This window comes from Monopterus albus, unplaced genomic scaffold (genome assembly GCF_001952655.1).
Source record: "Monopterus albus unplaced genomic scaffold, M_albus_1.0 scaffold267.1, whole genome shotgun sequence".
NCBI lineage: Eukaryota > Metazoa > Chordata > Actinopteri > Synbranchiformes > Synbranchidae > Monopterus > Monopterus albus.
This window is the reverse complement of record NW_018128147.1, coordinates 853,952-874,166: the sequence shown is the minus strand read 5'-3', so window position 1 is coordinate 874,166 and position 20,215 is coordinate 853,952. Positions and strand designations below refer to the sequence as shown.

Below are 20,215 nucleotides of genomic sequence, written 5' to 3'. Positions count from 1 at the left end.
CTGCAGGTGGTGGGCCCACGGGAGGACGTCCCCATGTCGCTCGTTCGGGCTAAGCCCGGCCGGGCCTCGTGAGGAGAGGCCTGGCCACCAGGCACTCGCATTCGAGCCCCAACCCCGGGCCTGACTCCAGTTAACAAAGTTAACAAATTTTATTAAAACCTCTAGGAAAGTTTCAGGAAAAAACAAACATCACTACATTACAACTTTACTGTCATGAGGCAGGATTTTCTGTGGAACTGTTGCATTAGACGGTATACATTTTTGTTAGGTGAACCTACTAAATTGTCAACTGAATGAACTGTAGTGTAGATGTTCATAAAAATGTGTTTGTGATTACAATTGTTGACTTGCAAGTTATCAAAACCATGCATGTTCTCTTCATTATAAATGAGTGTATAGACTGTATGGTCACACCAGTCATCTAATTAAGCTTTTGTTTAAAGTATATACTTATAATAGATTATCCCATTTATTATGCATACATGGGCTACATGTTCATATCTCTGTTTGATATTTGTTGCCACATTTGTTAATGTGTGTTTTGTGGTGGAAATGATACATTTTCTGTGTTTAGGTCTTTAAAAGGTCTTAAAAAGTAAATTTAATTTCAAAAAATGTGCAGCAACCATGATATTAGCTAACTCATTTAGGCTTTATTAGGGAAGAACTTTTTTTTTTTTAGCTAAATAGTAGAAGTGCCATGAATGTCTCCAGATGTAACAGGTTAAAAGTCGTGGTTCTTATGTAAAGCTCTACTCAGGAAGGAGTGATATATGCTGTATTTAAAACTCATCCCACAGATGAGTTCTCACTACCCACTTCTAATTTTGATTTTGTCTGGGTAGCCTGACCTTTTAGGCTTGAAATAAGCCAGTCTATGCATATTACATTGGATTATTCTAAGAAAAAAATTAAGACTAGCCGAGTATTTCTGATCTAAAATATCTTTGTCCATCCGGTCCCTGAAACAAAGCAAATCTCAGCACCCGATCAAGGGATTCTTGATTACTGAATACTGATCAGGAATCAAAGGGATCTGCTTTATTACTCTGAAAACTGAATGATTGCTAAGCTCAAAATGTGACATTCATGATTATCAGACTCAAATCTGATGTTATTTTACTCTGTCTTAGCTGGAGAATCTGATGCTGGACAAAGATGGTCACATCAAAATCACAGATTTTGGCCTTTGTAAGGAGGGCATTACTCCAGATGCTACCATGAAAACCTTTTGTGGAACTCCCGAATATCTAGCACCTGAGGTAAGGCACTGAAAATGACTGGGTGGCACATGTTAAACACACTGTAACTTCCACACAAGCAGTCTCATTTTCCCATACACTTGTCTCTACAACACTTTTTCGCTACCAGTCACTCGTAAGAATCACATTGCACATTAAGCTAGTGAGTTGAAAACCTCCCTCACAATAGATACTGTAAAATGAAACATTTTACTCCTGCTTTTTGCAAGTGGTGCAGTCCAAACTTTATGTATTTACACAGTTACACATTTTTGTTTTTAATGCTTCATTTCATTTGAAATAAAATGGATTCTACAGTACAAGTGCCACATCACAACTTTAGATTAAGTAGGTTTATATCGGTATTGAAAGAAGTGTGTGAGATGTAGCATATTTAATACATCAGTGTTAATTCAAAAAAGGGTCACACCTGACAGAAAGTGAGTTGCCATTCAGACTGAGGTAGATATGTTTGTCAGTATGAGCAGCAGCATTTACGTTATCCGGTAATTACTGGACTTTGATTGGTAAAATTCATTAAAAATCCCCCAATAAATTAAAAATTAACCTGTCAAAATGGTCGTAATGTGCTGAGATTTATGAGTTCAGCAAGCTGTACCCCGACTGGGCTACACTGGCTAAAGTTGTTTGTGTTCTGCCTGTGTACAGGGAGAAAGAGAGAGGACACACTATGGAAGAGAGGAAACCCAGTTAGTGATGAGTAATGGGGGCATATAAGTGAATGCAGAGAGAGGAGAGGCGCTGAGATCATCCTGAGAGGACACCCAGCAGTCTAGGCCTATAGCAGCATAACTAAGGGAAGGCTCAGATCCAGATCAATCTGAGCTTTATCAAAAAGGAAAGTTTCAAGCCTAATCTTAAAGGTAGAGAGGGTGTCCGCCTCCAAAACTGAGACCTGACCAGTCATAAAAAGTCTCGTAAAGATAGAAAATATATGTTCTCTGCTCCAGTATTAAACCAACTCCAAAATGTGCTGTTTGTTCACTGAGCTCCTCCTGCTTCATGTTGATTTGCATGTCAACCAGCAACAGTGAACACATCAGCTGTGTGCGGAGCTTGCAACTGGTCAGCATGTGCCAAAGTTTGGTCATCCTGCATCCGCTTGCACCATACACATACACAGGTAAAACAGTCTGTTTAAATCCTAGCATCACTTAAGTTAAATGTAAAGTCAGTTTCTGCTGCTGATCATCGCATCTGATGTTTGTCTCCACGGCCACTCCTGGAGATTACTCTAGTTTGTCACTCGTGGGTGAAATTTACGTATGTGGATATGAGCGCACATTGTTTGAGTCGAGGTTGTGAATCAGTCACCACACCTTAAATTTTATTATCACAACTTGTACTGTTCCATTTTGCAGGACATATACTTTACTGATGACTGGACTCTTCTGTTCAAAACATTGACAATATTGGCCTGAACCATATTCAATAAGTATCACTGTGATACAGCTAAAGCAAGTGTACTGACGTTCACAGTCAGCCCTGTGAAGTAGCTACCCTATCAGGGCTAGCTAGCTAGTTTTCCATTTTACTACCAGTAAAACACTTGGTTTTAACTGCTGCCTCAAGTTATCCGTGAAGGATTGCCCTCTTCATGCGACCCACACACACAGGTCCATGCCCCCCCCATTTTAATGCTTTTCCAAACACAAGCTGCCAGTATCACACACACTCTTTTCCCGATCCCTGACACCTCTAAGTTGTGAACAACATCAGGCTGTGATCTATCAGGTACCAACGTGTAGCCTGTCATATCCTTCATTCAAGAATTTATAACCGTAATCTGACATAGTGACCATTTTATCAGACAAAAAAATTGTGTAGTCTGAACCAGGCATTACCATATGTTAAGGCTGTTTAATGAGTACTCCTCAGGTGATCAGTTTGACTTCCATTTAGTTCTTTTTGTGGGTATTGGTGGCAGCTGAGAAGAGCAGACGTAAAATCTATAATTCAATTTTTTTTTTTTTTTTTTTTGTGTAGTCCCAAATCACAACAAAAGTCATCTCAGAGCGCTTTACAAAGTAAGGTCTAGACCTTACTCTTATTATTATCCATCCATCCATTTTCCTCCGCTTATCCGGAACCGGGTCGTGGGGGCAGCAGTCCAAGCAAAGATGCCCAGACTTCATTTTCTCCAGACACTTCCTCCAGCTCCTCTTTTCCGAGGTGTTCCCAGGCCAGCCGAGAGACGTAGTCCCTCCAGACCATAGTCGCATAATAGTGGAGGGACTATTATTATTATTGTTGTTGTTATTATTGTTATCATAGAGAAAAACCCAACAAATCCCCCTTGAGCTGAGCAAGCACTTGGCAGCAGTGGGGAGGAAAAACTCCCTGTGCAGATATGCAATGCGTGATCATTCAAGAATGATAAAAGAAATGGTTTTAGGTCAGAGAACTGTGCAGTGATATGTACCAAATATATACATGTTCAAGGCTGTAAATTTAAAGTTACTTTTACTGCTGTTGCTGAGAAATCATAATGAATCATAGTGTCTGTTCTTCACAGGTCCTAGAAGATAATGACTATGGCCGGGCAGTGGACTGGTGGGGTCTGGGTGTAGTCATGTATGAGATGATGTGTGGCCGCCTGCCTTTCTACAACCAGGACCATGAACGTTTATTTGAACTTATCCTCATGGAGGAGATCCGCTTCCCCAGGAACCTATCTCCTGAGGCCAAGTCCCTGCTAGCTGGCCTGCTCAAGAAGGACCCCAAACAGAGGTATTTGACTGGACTGAATCCTGTGATTCCTTTTGGAAATGCCTGCTTAATTCTTACAAGATCTAATTTGGACTGACAGGTTAGGTGGAGGTCCCAATGATGCCAAAGACGTAATGAGTCACAAATTTTTCATCACCATTAACTGGCAGGATGTGGTAAAGAAGAAGGTAAGACTTGTAATTCTGAGACTAGAGGAAGTGAAACTGTTTTTTTCTTTTTAATCACAGAAACAATAGATTTCCCAGCTGACTGCATAGTCCACATTCAAATGTCTGATTTCAGACACTTTTATCAAGGTTTAGTGATCATCAACTCCAACTTTTACCCCCAGTTGCAGGTAGGCAAAAAGCTTACATCTTGAAAGCTGCTCTCAGACATGTAAAACATGTTGCTGGAAATACAAGAGAAAGGAAAAAAGCTTATTAATCTCCAATAATCATTGACTAGAATCGAAAGCATTCCTCTCTGCCACATTTCAAGATAGGTTTGATGTATATCTGACAATTGTTTTCTGAATCTGCTTAAATTGAACACACATCTATGACCAAACAAGCATTTTTGCAGTTCTTAAAGAGCCAATTTCCTTGTTTTCTGATTATCTACAATGTTACAATGATGAATTATCATCTTAGACATGACCTAAATCTCAAAAAATGAGGTGTAAGTTAATACTTTTATGCAGAAGCCACTCGGTTTATACACATCTCGCAAACTCTCACTTGCGAAACTTTTTTCTAACAAAATAAAGTTGTATGTGATAGTTTAAGGCAGGGGTCCATGGATCATTTGGTACCAGGCCACAAAGAAAAAATTTTGTGGTTAAAATTATATTTATTTTTCTTTCATTGGTCTTCCAATCTTATTTTGAAAAACCACTTTTTCCTTCCTCTCCTCACTACCGCACTACCACACTTGACACATCAGTGACACAAGCTAACCCTTGAAAAAAAAAAAGAGCCAAAAACAAAATTCACTGGAAAGTTTTTTCGGGAAGGAACAAGTAAACGATGGGACAGCAGAAGGGTCACAGACTGCCAGCAAAAAGAAAGCTGCATTTAAAAGAAAATACCATGATGCCTACCTAAGTTACGGGTTCATAGCAACAGGTGATACACAAGCTCCACACCCACTATGCATAATTTGCGGTGACCATGTGAGGAGAGTTCTTCTATTTTGAAAAGAGAAGACTAATAAAAGAATATTTCACAGGTGAAATTTATTATGCATTAACGTATCAAAATAAGCATGTGCACATGGATATTCACTGTTTAGGATAAAGAGAAAAGACTGTCCTCAACTTGTCAGTATACAATATTTGTATGAAAAGGTACTACTATCTAATTGGTCAAAAACTGTTGGGGAGAAGCCATGGTTTAGACTTAACTCTCCCGTTATTGGTCCTTCAGTCCGTCCGTCCTCCAATCGTCCTCTCTGCTCCAATGGGCGTGAACAGCACCCTAAAAAGAGGAGGAATACCTATACAGCCTTAATTCCTACATACACACTTACTTCTTCCTTTGTTTCCAACTAACTGCTCCATTTTAGGCATTGCTTTCCGGTTCTGCCTGTGTGTGCGCGTATAATTCTACCTTTGAAGTTTTCTCCTCTTCCTGGCTTCAGATCTAATCTCTGTTTTCTAACTTTGGTGTCTCAGTGACCCCTAATTCCCTGGCCATCAGCCAGGTGGTGATAGTAAAGTAACTGTGGACCCTCTTTGCCAAAGCTGTAAATCTAATGAGATTCAGTGTTTTAGTGAACCAGTCCCTTTGATGTTAAACAGTGCTCCAGTTGGCTAACACTATAAATATTGACCAGTGATTCAGTGAACACATAGGATAATATGTAACTACATAAACATAACTGTGAGATTAAAGTATATAGACTTATGTATGCTATAAAATATAAACCTTAACTAATTCTATTCATATCTACTTAGAAATAAAAATCACCCTAACAACCGACAAGCTAATGAAGCCATGAAACCCTCAAAAATGCTCTGCCACATTGAAACAAAACACCCTGCGTTAAAAGACAAGCCCTTGGAATTTTTTGAAAGAAAAAAACATGAACATGAAGGATAAAAACAGTTGTTGAGGGCCTCCACGTCAACAAATGTGTCTGCACTGAAAGCATCATTCTTAGTTGCGGACCGCATTGCTAAAGCTAAGAAGCCCTTTACTATTGGGGAAGAATTGATTTTGCATGCTACTTAAGGATATTTGCAGTGAACTTTTTGGAGAGGCTGCGATGAAAAAGGTAGCAAACATCCCCCTTTTGGCTAGCACCATAACAAGAAGAATTGATGAAATAGCGGAGGACGTTGAGGCACAGTTGTTACAGAGGATAAATTGAGTCACCATGATACACAATTCAGGTGGACGAATCTACTGATGACAACAAGGCAATACTGCTCGTTTTTGTGCAATATATTTTTCAAGAGGATGCGCATGAGGATTTATGTGCACTATTTTTGTCAACCAACACCACAGCTGCAGAACTATTTAAGTCCTTGAATGATTACATATCAGGAAGACTTAATTGGTCATTTTGTGTCGGTGTATGCATGGATGGAGCAGCTACGATGACTGGACGGCTTTCAGGTCTGACAACACGGATCAAGGAGGTTGCTTTCGAATGTGAGTCTACACACTGTGTCATCCATATGGAAATGCTAGCGAGCCGAAAACTGTCACCTGAGCTTAACAGTGTTTTGCAAGATGTGATTAAAGTTATTAACCACATCAAAGTACATGCCCTTAATTCGTGTCTGTTCGAGCAGCTCTGGGAAGAGATGGATGCAGAACATAGATGTCTTCTCTTGTACATCGAAGTTGGATGGCTTTCTAGAGGCAAATTGCTGGCTAGAGTTTTTGAGTTACAAGAGTCCCTGCAGAGATTTCTTCTAGAAAAACGGTCCCCACTGGCAGAGTATTTCAGCAACACTGATTGGGTCTCGAAACTTGCTTACCTGGGTGACATTTTTAACCTGCTCAACAAACTCAATCTCTCACTTCAAGGGAAAAATGACAACTTTTTTCAAGTTGTCATAAGGTTGCTGCATTCAAAGCCAAACTGGAATTATGGAGACGGAGAGTGAACGCAGGGATTTTCGACATGTTTCACACAGTAGCAGGGATTATAGAAGAGACTGAGGTCAGACCTTCATTCTCCCAGTTGGTGCATGACCACCTGTCGCAGCTTTCAAAGGAGTTTGAGCATTACTTCCCAATCACAGAAGTCCTAGTTGAAAACCTGGTAGATCCTGTAATTCTTTTTTTAATACAGTATGTCATTTTAAACTGGTGAGTCAGAAAGTTTCCCCTTTTGCACATCAAAATGTTTACAAAGTCTTGACTTACATCATATTTATTTACAGTGTCAAAATCCGACCGTTTGACGCTAAAATGATTGATTTAATTCTACAAAGGTTTTTGTTATTGAAACCCCCGCGCCTCTACCCGGTCCGTGGAAAAGGACAGGAAAGGAATGGATCCGCAACCCATTTGTGAACAAGCCAGGTCAATCAACCCTATCCCTCCTTGAGGAGGAACAACTGGTTGAGATTGCAAATGGTGGTGGCCTTCGATCCATGTTTGAGACAACTTCAAACCTCTTTGCATTCTGGATTAAAGTCAAAGCAAAATATCCTGACATCGCCACAAAAGCACTGAAAGCCCTTCTTATATTTCCAACCTCATATCTTTGTGAGGCGGGGTTTTCTGCGGTGACAGCCACCAAAACAAGACTACGGAGTAGACTGGATATACGGAACACAATTCAAGTGTCACTGTCTCCCATCACCCCCAGATGGGACCATCTAGTTGCAGGGAAACAAGCCCAGGGCTCCCACTGACTCTGCATTGCGGTGAGTTGATATTATAGTGTAGAATTATTGTAATTGCCTAATATAAAGTGTAATTGTTGCATTCAGGTTACATACTATGAACTGACAAAGGTTTTTGTTATTGAAACCCCTGCACCTCTATCCGGTCCGTGGAAAAATTTTCACGCATGAAACTGGTCCCTGGTACAAAAAAGGTTGGGGACCATTGGTTTAAGGATCTCCTTGAATAGTCAATCTCCAGGCAGTTGTGCGTTCATGTGAGCTTGCCTGACATCCACTGGTGCCATTTTAAAAGCAGAATTTCTTGACTGTGTGCAGCTTTGTGGATATATTTTCCCTCCTGCTGCTGCACTGTGACCAGAGGATGTGGAGAAAAATACAGGACCTGAGGTTACTGCATGTCTGGGAATGTTCCTGTACAGGGACTCGTTTTACCTGACCGGGTCTAACCTACAAGCAGCCAGGCAGTGAAGCCCCCTGCAGTGGTGAATGATCAGCTCATCAACATTGTATTCCTCCGGAGCACAGTACCCGTTTGTTCTGACTGCTTGAGGCCAGTGTGTCTGCTGCATGTGATACTGCATCAGTTTTATTCTTTGTTCAGAATAAACGCTCACTCCAATTCTGATGCTGCAACACATTCCAAAAAACTTGTATCGGCTGCATTTCAGGGCCAGTAATGAGGTAAAACAATGAAATGATGATTCCATTTGAACCAGGTGATGTCAACAGGTGACTGCATCATGATTTTGTACAAAAATGGCATACAGGAAAGGCTGAGCCCTTTAGGAGCAAAGATGGGCTGAGGACTGCCAGTTTGACAACATATGTTTGAGGAAATTTTTGAAATGTTTAAAAACAATGTTCCTCAAAGAAAGATAGGAAGGGATGTGGATCTGTCACCCTCTACAGTGCAGAACATTAATAGAATCAAGGAATCTGGAAGGATTTCAGTGCATAAAGGTTACAAGCTTAAGCTGGATGACCGAGCTCTTCGATCCCTCAGACAGCACTGCATCAAGAATCTTCACTCATCTATAAGCAATATAACCACATGGGCTCAGGATCACTTTGGCTCACCTGTGTCAGGCACTACAATATGTAGTTACATCCATAAATGCTGCTTAAAATTGTACCGTGCCAAGAAGAAGCCCTATGTCAACAGTGTCCAGAAGCACAGTCGACTGCTCTGGGATCAGAGGCATCTGGGATGGACCATCACACAGTGGAAACGTGGACTGTGGTCAGACCAATCAGTATTTCAGGTCTTCTTTGGAAGGAATGGAGGCCGTGTGCTCCGGACCAAAGACTAAAGGACCATCCAGACTTGTTGCCAGCAACACATCCAGAAGCCAGAGTCTGTCATGGTCTGGAGTTGTGTCAGTGTCCTTGGCAAAGGTCACTTACATTTCTGTGTTTACTCCATTTATACAGAGAGATGTTGGAGCAACATATGCTGCCTTCAAGACAACATCTTTTCCAGGGATGCCCATGCATATTTCAGTGAGACAGTGCAAAACCTTATACTGCACATTACCAAGGCCTGGCTGTGGAGGAGAGAAGGGTGTGAGTGCTGGACTGGCCTGCCTGCAAGTCCCGACCTGTCCCCAATAGAGAATGTGTGGCGCATGTTGAAATGCAAATTACATCAACAAAGACCCAGGACTGTTGTGCACCTTAAGACTTGTTTGCAGGAGGAATGGGACAAAATGACACCTGACACATTTAATCACTTTGTGTCCTCAGTCCCTAAACGTCTTTTAGTGTTGTGAAAAGGAACGGCAGCATCACACCGTGGTAAATGCTTTACTTTCCCAAGAATAAAATTGATGAGGTATCACATCAATGTGCTGCTGTATTGATTTCAATGTAATAAAGAACACAGATGATTTCACTTTTTTCTGTTTTAATTTTGATGTTACATATCATCCCTACTTTTTCTTATTTGTGGTTGTAGATGGATAAAACATTAAAATGCATAAATGTACACAGCAAGATATAAATATTAAAATCAATTTATGGATAAAACATCACAGTGCAAATTTGATAACACATTAAAAATTACTTAAAAGCAACAATTACATGACAGTACAAGTAGCAATATGCATGAGTAGATGCATAATACCATTAGTATAGCTGTGGCAGACTGTGGAGTCTCACTGTTCTCATTATACTTTGTACTCCTTTACTTCAGGCTTCCCAAGACTAACCTGTGAGTATTTTAGCATCAGAGCTAGGCATACTTACTCTAGGAATTACAAACACCAGTGTCTGTTGAGTCAGCTGAACAGTCCCAAAACGTTTATGGTAGTTGTGGCAAACTTTGGATTCTCACTGTTCTCATTACCAAGGGGTAATGTCTGATGACGACTTAAGATTTGAAAGTTTCTTTTCCCTGATGTCCAGAATCAGAATCAGCTTTATTGACCAGGTGTGCTGGACATGAGGAATTTGACTCTGGTATAGTGGTTCTCAATGTTTACGTATATATCCCCATGCAAGGCAACAGCAAGGGGCAAGACAACAATGTACCAACATAATGCTGTGTAGTATAACAAAATAAACGGTATGAACAAGCAATAAACAATGCAAAATAAACTGTATAAACAGGCAGTAAACAATGCAGTCAGAGAAAGGAATGTTCATTGGGAGAAGAGATAAAAATGTAGTAGGCTGAAAAAAACTGAAAAATCAACTGGACTAGGTTTTTAGGTCGAAGACATTTTACCTCTCATCCAAGAGGCTTCATCAGTTCTGCCTGACTGGCCTTGAGTCGGAGATATTTATCTATCTGCTGATTTTGAACTCTGCCCTTAGTGTCCTGCCTTCCAAAGACTTGAGCCCCATTTCTACCCAAAGAAATTTCCCCAGGAGCAGGAACCTTTTTTTGAAAAGTTGTTTATCTCCTTTTCCACTGGAGGAGCCAGTGTCTAAAGTTAGTTCTGGGGCATAGTTCTACCCCTCAAAATAAGTACCTAGCCATCGGGTATAACTTTCTGAAGGAACTAATGCACTAATGCAACTGACTCTGAATTCCCTGGGTTCTTATTTTGTAACGAGCATTTTATTAATAAGGTTACATGGAAAGACCAGTGAGTGAGTAAAAAAATACACCTAAGTGAGAATAAACTGGCTGAAAAAGAATTTCAGCTTTGCCTGCAGTCTGTCCTCCATGGCTGTTGTGTGTTAACCATAGCAAGCATTGGGACTTGATGGTGGAAATGCACCTTTAGTTGGAGCCAACAGGCCCTAAACAAAACAACATGGGTGGGAGATTTTAAAGAGAAACTAACGGAGCCGGTCAACTATAACCGGCAGCCTTCTTAACATTGACAACAAAGTAGCCCCACTGAGTTTTAACCATGTATAATCATGTTGTGAAAAATTAAAGATTCGCAAGGAAATTTTTCAGTGGTTTGGATCTTCCCCCTAGTGGATATATATGAACAATTTAACTTGTATCACAGACCCTTTTCTACATGTAGGTATTGTATAAATCCAGGATGTTCCTATTTCAGTGACTAGTTTACCCATCTTTTCCTTTCCTGCCTCAGCTCACCCCACTCTTCAAACCGCAAGTCACATCAGAGACGGACACTCGGTACTTTGATGACGAGTTCACAGCACAGACCATCACGCTCACTCCTCCAGACAAGTGTAAGTACCCTCTGAATGTAGAATAGCCATTCAGGTCCATGTGGTGACACTGTCAGTGTACTAACACAGCTTGATCCGTAGTCGTCTGGTTTCTTGGCTGGAATGTGACAATTAACGTCTGCTGTCTTGTTTTTACAGATAATAGTCTGGACTGTGAGGACCCCAGCCAGCAAGCACATTTCCCCCAGTTCTCCTATTCTGCTAGCATAAGAGAATGATGGCTTCTCTGGCCTATATACACAAAAATATGAGGCAGGAACACTGTGGCCACATCCCTTAAATTTCTAAGTGACCAGAACCTCCATCTTTAATGAAGGTTTTGGTCTCTTCAGGATCTAAGTGCCTCGGCTGGTGGCCATATTGTTCTCTATGCCCGTCATCCACACTACAGACAAAGCCTGGCCACACTGGCTGTACTGTATCGAACTGGACTTCAGTACCTCACATAGGCGTCAGCACAACTCAACAGCACAAATCAGGACTCTGTCTGTAGGACCTTCGGATGGATTATAAACAACTGCTGCTGCTTTTTCAGACTGCAAACGTGTAATTTTGTAACTCTCTTCTTTCCATGGTCTTACAAAAAACTATACAGTTCTTTCATGACGTTTCCAAGTGCTCCTTTTCAGAACTAGCCGTTACCACTGGTCATAGACAGGTATATGAGGGAGTAAGAGAAGTGGCAAATTGTTGGGTGTTCTTCCTCTCATGTTTTTCTTTTTGTTGTTATTTTTGTTTTTTATTTTTCTATTTTGAGAAAATGGTGGCATCAAATTCAGACTGAATGTCATAATTTCTGTCGGTGAGCCTGTGAGAGCAGTGTCTATACAATGCTTGCTCATCATGTACCAGAAACAACAGATGAATTCACAACACATGATGATGATAGCATCTTCACAGAGAAAATTTATGTCAGAGGAAAATGTGAGGTGTTTAGAGAGAGAGATGTCCTTTTTAAACTATATGCATTGGAAAAAAATCACCTGTATATTTGTTTGCTCTCACAACAAAGATGATCTTTAACACATGCTGAGTGGTAAACAGCAGTTGATGGGAATTGGGAATGCCTTAATACGCAATATGTTATTTAAGCAAGGCTTTTTAATTGGACAACTTTTTTTTTTTTTTTTGATCAACAAAATACACACCAGGCATGTCATTTAGGGGGTTCAGTATGCACTTAGTGATTTAAAGCATATCTTTCATATGGTCTAATTTGGTAATGTAGCGGAAAGCCTCCTAGACTGATGACAGTACTTAGCAAATTGTGTCGGTTGCACCAAGTATCAAAAAGTATTAGATACCAAAAGTTGGCATCACATGTCTGATCAGATTTATAATCATGTTAACTAGTTTGACCAGTTAACTAGTTTTGACTTCTGATTCACAAACATTTTGCCACTTTTCTATATATATATTTTTTATTTTTAGGTTTTTGTACAGCTATTTGTGTTCAGACTCCAACTAATATTTGGGAACGTTGGCTCTTTTTTGCTAAATGTGAAACAAATGTAGAAATGCTCAGTTATCAAAGAGCATCATTTATATGTACTGAAACTCAGGTGTGAAATCAGCACTACTATTGAAAAACTCAAAATGATAGCAAGCCCTAGCACCAAACTAATTTTGTATCACTATGAAAGAACATTTTCATATATGGAATGTCATCCTTTCTTGGCATTCAAAGTTAATTCTGTAACATGACCAGTTCAGTTGTATGTATGTTATACTGTATCTTTGTAGCTTTTCTATGAAAGTAGTGTTTCCTCAGATCGCAGCTCGCCATTTTATATTTTACCTACTGGAGATTTTTCAAGCCTGAACTTGTGGCTTAGAGTTCACATGCTTTAAAGTCCTCTAGGTTATGTGTGCAAGCTCCAAAGGAGTATAGCACACCTCTTGCAATCCTGTAGGCATCTTATTATTCTTTCATTTTATTTTTCTTCCCCCTAAATATTGTCCAGCTACTCCTCCCACAGTACATACACATACAGATACACAATACACCTTAGCCAAATACATTTAAACTCAGTTTGTCACAACTCCTGACATTTAATCTTATAAACATTCACTGTCCTTGTTAGGATCACTACTTTATTTTATGAATGCGAAATGTCAGAATAAAAGTAGAGAAAAGATTTATTTCAGCTTTTATTTCTTTCATCACATTCCCAGTGGGTCAGAAGTTTACGTACACTCGGTTAGTATTTGGTAGCATTGCCTTTAAATTGCTTGGGTCAAGTGTTGGGCCAAACATTTCAGTGTGCCTTCCACACTCTTCTTACAAGCTACTGGAATTTCAGCCTGTTCCTCCTGACAGAACTGGTGGAACTGAGTCAAGTTTGGAGGCCTCCTTGCTTGCACATGCTTTTTCAGCTCACAAATGTCCTATTGGACTTAGATCAGGGCTTTGTGATGGCCACTCCAGTACCTTGACTTTGTCGCCCTTAAGCCATTTTATTGCAAATCTGGAATCTGCCTGGTGTCACTGTCCATTTGGACAAGACCCATTTGCAACCAAGCTTTAACTTCCTGGCTGATGTCTTGAGATGTTGCTTCAGTATATCCACATCATCTTTCTTCCTCATGATGCCATTTTATTAGTGAAGTGCCCCAGTCCCTCCTGCAGCAAAGCACCCCCACAATATGATGCTGCCACCCCCGTGCTTTGTGGTTGGGATGGTGTTTTTTTCAGCTTGCAAGCCTCCCCCTTTTCCTCCAGACATAATGATTTAATGGCCAAACAGTTCAGTTTTTCATTCATCAGACCAGAGGCCATTTGTACAAGAAGCAAGATATTTGCCCCCATGTGTATCTGCAAACCGTAGTTGGCCTTTATGGTGGTCTTGGAGCAATGGCTTCTTCCTTACTGAGCAGCCTTTCAGGTTATGTCGATACCGGACTCATTTTACTGTGGATACAGATACTTTGGTACTTGTTTCCTCCAGTATCTTCACGAGGTCCTTTGCTGTTGTTCTGGGATCAATTTTTACTTTTTGGACCAAAGTACGTTCATCTCTAGGAGACAGAACCCATCTCCTTCCTGAGCAGTATGATGGCTCCGTTGTCCCATGATGTTTATACTTGTGTAGTATTGTTTGTACAGATGAATGTGGTCCCTTCAGGCATTTGTAAATTGCTCCAAAGGATGAACCAGACTTGTAGAGGTCCACAATTTTTTTTCTGAGTTCTTGGCTGATTTTTTTTAATTTTCCCATGATGTCAACCAAAGAGGTACTGAGCTTGATTGTAGGCCTTAAAATCCATCCACAGGTGCACCTTCTATTGACTGGAATGATGTCACTTCTGATGTCTATCGGAAGCTTCTAAAGCCATGACATAATTTTCTGGAATATTCCAAGTTGTTTAAAGGCCGAGTGTATGTAAACTTCTGACCCACAGAAATTGTGATATAGTGAATTATAAGTGAAATAATCTCTCTGTAAACAACTGTTGGAAAAATTGCTTGTCATGCATAAAGTAGGGTCAGCAGTAGATCAGCAGTAAGGTCCTAATCACCTTGCCAAAATGAGAGTTTACCTTGACGTCTGTGGAGTGGTTAAAAAAACAGTTTTAATTACTTCAGCCTAAGCGCATTTAAACTTCTGACTTCAATTGTACATGAAATTCAAGTATGCCATCAGGAATAGTGTACTATGACTTTTGGTGAGGATCTGGTCTACGGTTTTTGTACAAATGATGAAAAACAAGCGAACCCCCCCTCAAAGGACTGGATTTGGAAGCTTTTTTTTTTTTGGAACATCTCAAACTATTAAAGGTAATAACATCAAACTTCGTATCTAACTTCCTTGTGACAAGACACACTGACTACAAAAGCATGACCTCTATTGCACCACCTAGTGGTCAGTTATAGGTGTTTATGTGATCTTTTTACATTTTCATTAACTCATGACCTGTAAAGCTTAGAAAAAGGGTTTTTTTGTCTGATTCCTTGTAAGCTTCTGAAAGCTTTTGCCATTGGGGCTGCCTACTTTCACTTGACTAGATTTTCCAATTTATGAATTTTTTGTAAAACCTTTTTTCACTGCATATTCTCTATACTTCATCTTCATGGCTTCACCAGTCATAGTACATAGCCTGGAAACAATGGTTCCACTTGTTCTGCAATATTCCTTGCCGTTCTCCTGCTATATTGGCCACTGAAGACGAGTGGGTGGGGTCAAAAGGTGTCAAATGCTACAACTCTCCACTAAAATTTCCAAATGCAGCCAAAATTGGATCCTCGGTCCCCATAGAATTTCATACGCAGTTGACCGGGGGGCGCTGGCACTACAGTTAGCCAAAATATATCAAAATCTTACTTCCTATTGCCTTTAAAAGTTTAATAAAATATAAGTCATCAGTGGGTTGCTATAGTTCAACTAAACTTGGGGGCCTTATGCACCTAAGGGTTCTGAAGGAGTGTCTGAGTTTCATGCACCCCTGCCCTTAGGGGGCGCTACAGTGAATGTCATTGACTACCTAAATTTAAAGCTAGCTATTTTTGCCTTTGTTTTTTGTAGATGGGTCAATCAAAGATGCATTGACACTACACACTTTGCCCTATTTTGGTGTAAAGTAGCTTTTTAATTTAATGCATAGTTTTTGAATGACAGCCGACTGTTTTCAGCTCATGCCCCTCCCCTTTTATTATCAGTCACACTGCCATGGTGCCACTTACATCAGTCACTCCATCTCTCAATTATACAAGAATCTTAGACCTTGAAGTGGTCAAAAAATAATTTTGATGTATTTTAGTCCCTTGGTCAGCCAGTCTAGAGATTTTTCCTCTGATGTCACACAAGTACAAATGCTATATAATGTTTTGCAGGTCCTTCTCGTTCATATGATCTAAGAATCTCATGTCTATGTCTTTTACTTTTGAAGGAAAAAGTGCTTCATCTTGTCTCCCAGTGTCTCCCAGGCGATCCAGACACACACTGTCACTCTATCTCGTTCTGTTATTATTTCTGTCTTTGGTTTTCTTTGTCACTTGCTCTGCTTTGATTCAGCCAAATCCCACATCATTCTATACGAAAACCTGTTGTCATTGGGTCTTATTTCATCATGTGTGGACAAACCTTATACTGCTGTGTTCTGCAAGTCTTGACCGACAGTTCAGGGATGATAGCGTGGCTAGGTAGCGTGAGGGGAGGTGGTGGTGGTGGTTGGATTTCTTCAGAAATTTTACATTTTCTAGTTGAGTATCTGTCATCTTTATTTAAATCTTTCTGTTCCTACAATGTTCCAGTGGATGCTGCTGCTCTTCAGACTTGAACGTGCCATGAGATTTAACTAGATACTAGAAACTGCATACATCGTGAACATGGTCTATTGTGACATTTTCTGTTTGAGTGCAATGTGGACTTGCAAGGATGTCATTATTATTTTCAGTTCTTCCCATCATTATTACCAACATTATATGGTTTCAGGAGGTGTGCACCTTTGAGATTTGCAATACTGAGTTTTATACATGCAACACTGTACTGGTGCTACACTATTGGGACACTCAAAGAAAGAACTGGTGCAGAAAATCTGCTCAACCTGCTCCCAGGGCCTTCTACCACATATGCTGTTTTGGAATAATTTCCTTTATTTTGTTTTTTGTCTTTATCTCTGGTTTTATTTGTCAACTTCCTGGTTTCTCTCATCTTTCTTCTACACTGAACCTGCTTCACAGATGGTTTCATTAAAAAAAATGTTAGTTGCATTTTCAACCAATGCATTTCTATTTGTCTATGAATATAATTGTGAAAGACAATGATCCAATACATCTGTTGAACTGTCTTAATACATCTTTGTGTTTTGATTCTCTTCATCCCTCCACTGTAAAAGTTCTGTTTTTCTACTTGGCCTTATTAGTAAAATGCACTAATCAGCCAGTAAAACCACCAGCCTAATATTGTGTAGGTCTTGCTTGTGTAACCCAAATAGCTCTGACCCTTTGAGGCATGGACTCTACAAGACATGTTAGCTATAAGTGGCAGATCCTTTTAGTCCTATAAGTTCCCAGGTGGGGCCTCAATTAACTGAACTTGATGGCCAGTGGTAATATTGTTACCATGAAGGTGTTTACATGGTCTGCAACAGTGTGTAGTATGTGTGTCAAAGTAGCAACCACATGAATGCCAAGATCCAAGGATTCCTAGTACAACATTGCCCAGATCATCACACTGCATCTGCCAGCTTGCCGTCCTCCCATGAAGTTTCCTGGTGCCATCTCTTCCTCGGGTAAATGATTACTTTCTTTTGCACCATGATCAGAGTATAAAAGTTCCACTTTTGTCAAACCTAGGTGTGAGATTGATTATGACCCTTAAACTCTGCCTACTTTTGACTCCTTGCTTCCGCCTAGATCAATGTGCTAACCAGTAACTAGATACAGTACTTCAAAAGATATCACATAGCCATGTTAAATTTCTACAGCAGAACATTTTATTATAGGTTTTATAACAGCAGCATTGGATTTTATTAGGGTTTCCCATGGGGGGAATATGACAGAAGGCCACCTGTATATCATAGTCTCCTTTCTAGTGTACCACCACAACTGGAACAGATTAGGGATAACACATCAAAGGAGTTTTATTTGGTCTGACAACCACCACACAGATAAAGATTGATGAAGACTAAAGACTAATAGTTCTAAAGATTATTGTTTCCCTCTTTCTTACTTAAATAATTTGCGGGGTTTAATTTCATGGGTGTTTAAACCAGATAGTTTGGTTAGAAAACGGTATAATTCTTAACTTAGGAAAAGCTCTCTTTTTCTCCCCCAACATAGTTTAACTTGATAGTTTTGTTAGAGGTGTAAGAAGTAAAACAAAAATTATTTTTTATAATTATTAGTCTTAAACATGAAATAATTCTAAGCATAGGAAAATGTGGCTGTTTCATGCCAGCATATAAGGAAATTTAACCTCAATAGATGTTTGGATTAAAACAAATCATTTAATTTGAATTTTTGGGAATAAAAGCTAGTGTTTCGCCTCCATAGATGGGTTTCTCCCTAAACAATGGTACAGTATACACCGATCAGCCATAACATTATGACCACTTGCCTAATATTGTTTACATAGGAGTCTATGTGGCAGTTGGTAGGCACTCGTGTCACTCTGCTGCTCACGATGCATCTTCTGTGAATCCATGTTCTTCCACAGTTCTACTGTCAGGAGGAGCGCAGATGTGTCTACAATTCAGTGAAAAACTTATGTAAAAGGAGTGAAAACTGTGGTCATGAGGATGAGTTAGAATTTTTTAGACAAATTTAACAGCCTCACCGCTCTAGGTGTGATATCACCACTACAGCCCCTGACTCTTTCTTTTCATAGAGACCAATGTACAGTATTTCTCATTTTCAACCATTTTAACAATGATTCAAATATGTTTTTATCTTTTGAAAAGTACAAATGGAAGTTAAAAGTTTAATCTACAGTAGGTCAACCTCATCATCAGTGAGCTGTGGGCGTCCATGACCCTGTCTTCAGTTCACCATGTGTTCTTACTTAGACACTGTTGGTGGGTACTAACAGGGAGGCGACAGTGGTGCGGTGGGTAGAGCAGTCATTTCCCATCCGGAAGGTTGAAGGTTCAAATCTTGGTGCCTGCAGTCCACATGTCAAAGTGTCCGTGGGAAAGACATTGAACCACCATTTCAGTCTTCAAGAAAACCCCCCATTAGTGGACTGAACAACTACAGACTTGTCGCTCTGACATCTGTAGTTATGAAGTCCTTTGAAAGACTGGTGTTGGCCCACCTGAAGCACACCGGGCAAACAAGTCAGTGGACGATGCAGTGAACATGCCACTGCATTGCATCCTGCGGCACCTCGACTCCCCAGGGACCTATGCACAGGCCCTCTATGTGGACTTAAGTTCGGCATTCAACACCATCATCCCGGACATCCTCCACTCCAAACTGACCCAGCTCACTGTGCCTGCCTCCACCTGTCAGTGGATTACTAGCTTTCTGACGGGAAGCAGCAGGTGAGGCTGGGGAAAGCCACATCCAGCACCCAGACAATCAGCACAGGCGCCCCCCAGGGATGTGTGCTCTCCCCTCTGCTGTTTTCACTTTACACCAATGACTGCATCTTGAAGGACCCCTCTGTCAAGCTCCTAAAGTTTACTGATGACACAACAGTCATTGGTCTCATCCGAGACGTGACGCCTCAAACTACATAGGTTTCTATCTGTCCTATTTTTTTTTTTTAACTAAAACCTACAGGAGTTCTTTCTTCACAAACAATACTTTATCTAAACAAAGGATTTGTTAACAGCCATGGAATTTTAACAGAAGACTTGCAGGCACATCCTCCAGAGTAGCAAGATTCAATCCATCATTGTTTAGCAGTATCTCTCCCCAGGCTGCAGTGTCTCAAAGGCAGCAAGATCTTGGGTCCCCACCTGCTCCTCCAGGGGACTGGGTACCAGCATCACCATGGTTTGTGTTTTTTTTATCCAAAACTGCCTGTGTTTACATGTCACGTACTTCCTGTTTTGCCTGTTTCTGAAGCTCCTATTACATGTATACAGTGGAAACCCTTTTTTTACTGTGGTGTACAGAAATGTGTTCTTTCTTTTGGTTACTTACAGGTGCAGTTTCTTTGGACATGAGCAACAAAGTTGTCTCTCCTTGAAGTGATATCTCATAGTGCTCAGTGAAATGTTACTGCCCATGCCTGCAAAATGTTGCTGATTTCCACAGGCCCATCCATCCATCCAT

The 20,215-nt window shown here is 40.4% G+C and overlaps 1 protein-coding gene across 4 annotated transcripts in view; it reads left to right on the top strand.

The window, feature by feature from the left end:
* The window catches only part of LOC109972703 (RAC-beta serine/threonine-protein kinase-like), a 67,658-nt gene extending 54,565 nt beyond the window's left edge, over positions 1-13,093 (top strand). For all 4 annotated transcript variants that reach the window (XM_020621740.1, XM_020621739.1, XM_020621737.1 and 1 more), the window contains exons 10-14: positions 1,134-1,262; positions 3,778-3,992; positions 4,072-4,159; positions 11,391-11,493; positions 11,632-13,093. In XM_020621740.1, coding sequence (XP_020477396.1) covers positions 1,134-1,262; positions 3,778-3,992; positions 4,072-4,159; positions 11,391-11,493; positions 11,632-11,711 — 615 coding nt within the window. In that variant the 3' untranslated portion in view covers positions 11,712-13,093. The remainder of the gene's footprint in view (positions 1-1,133; positions 1,263-3,777; positions 3,993-4,071; positions 4,160-11,390; positions 11,494-11,631) is intronic.
* The last annotated feature ends 7,122 nt before the right edge of the window (positions 13,094-20,215 follow it).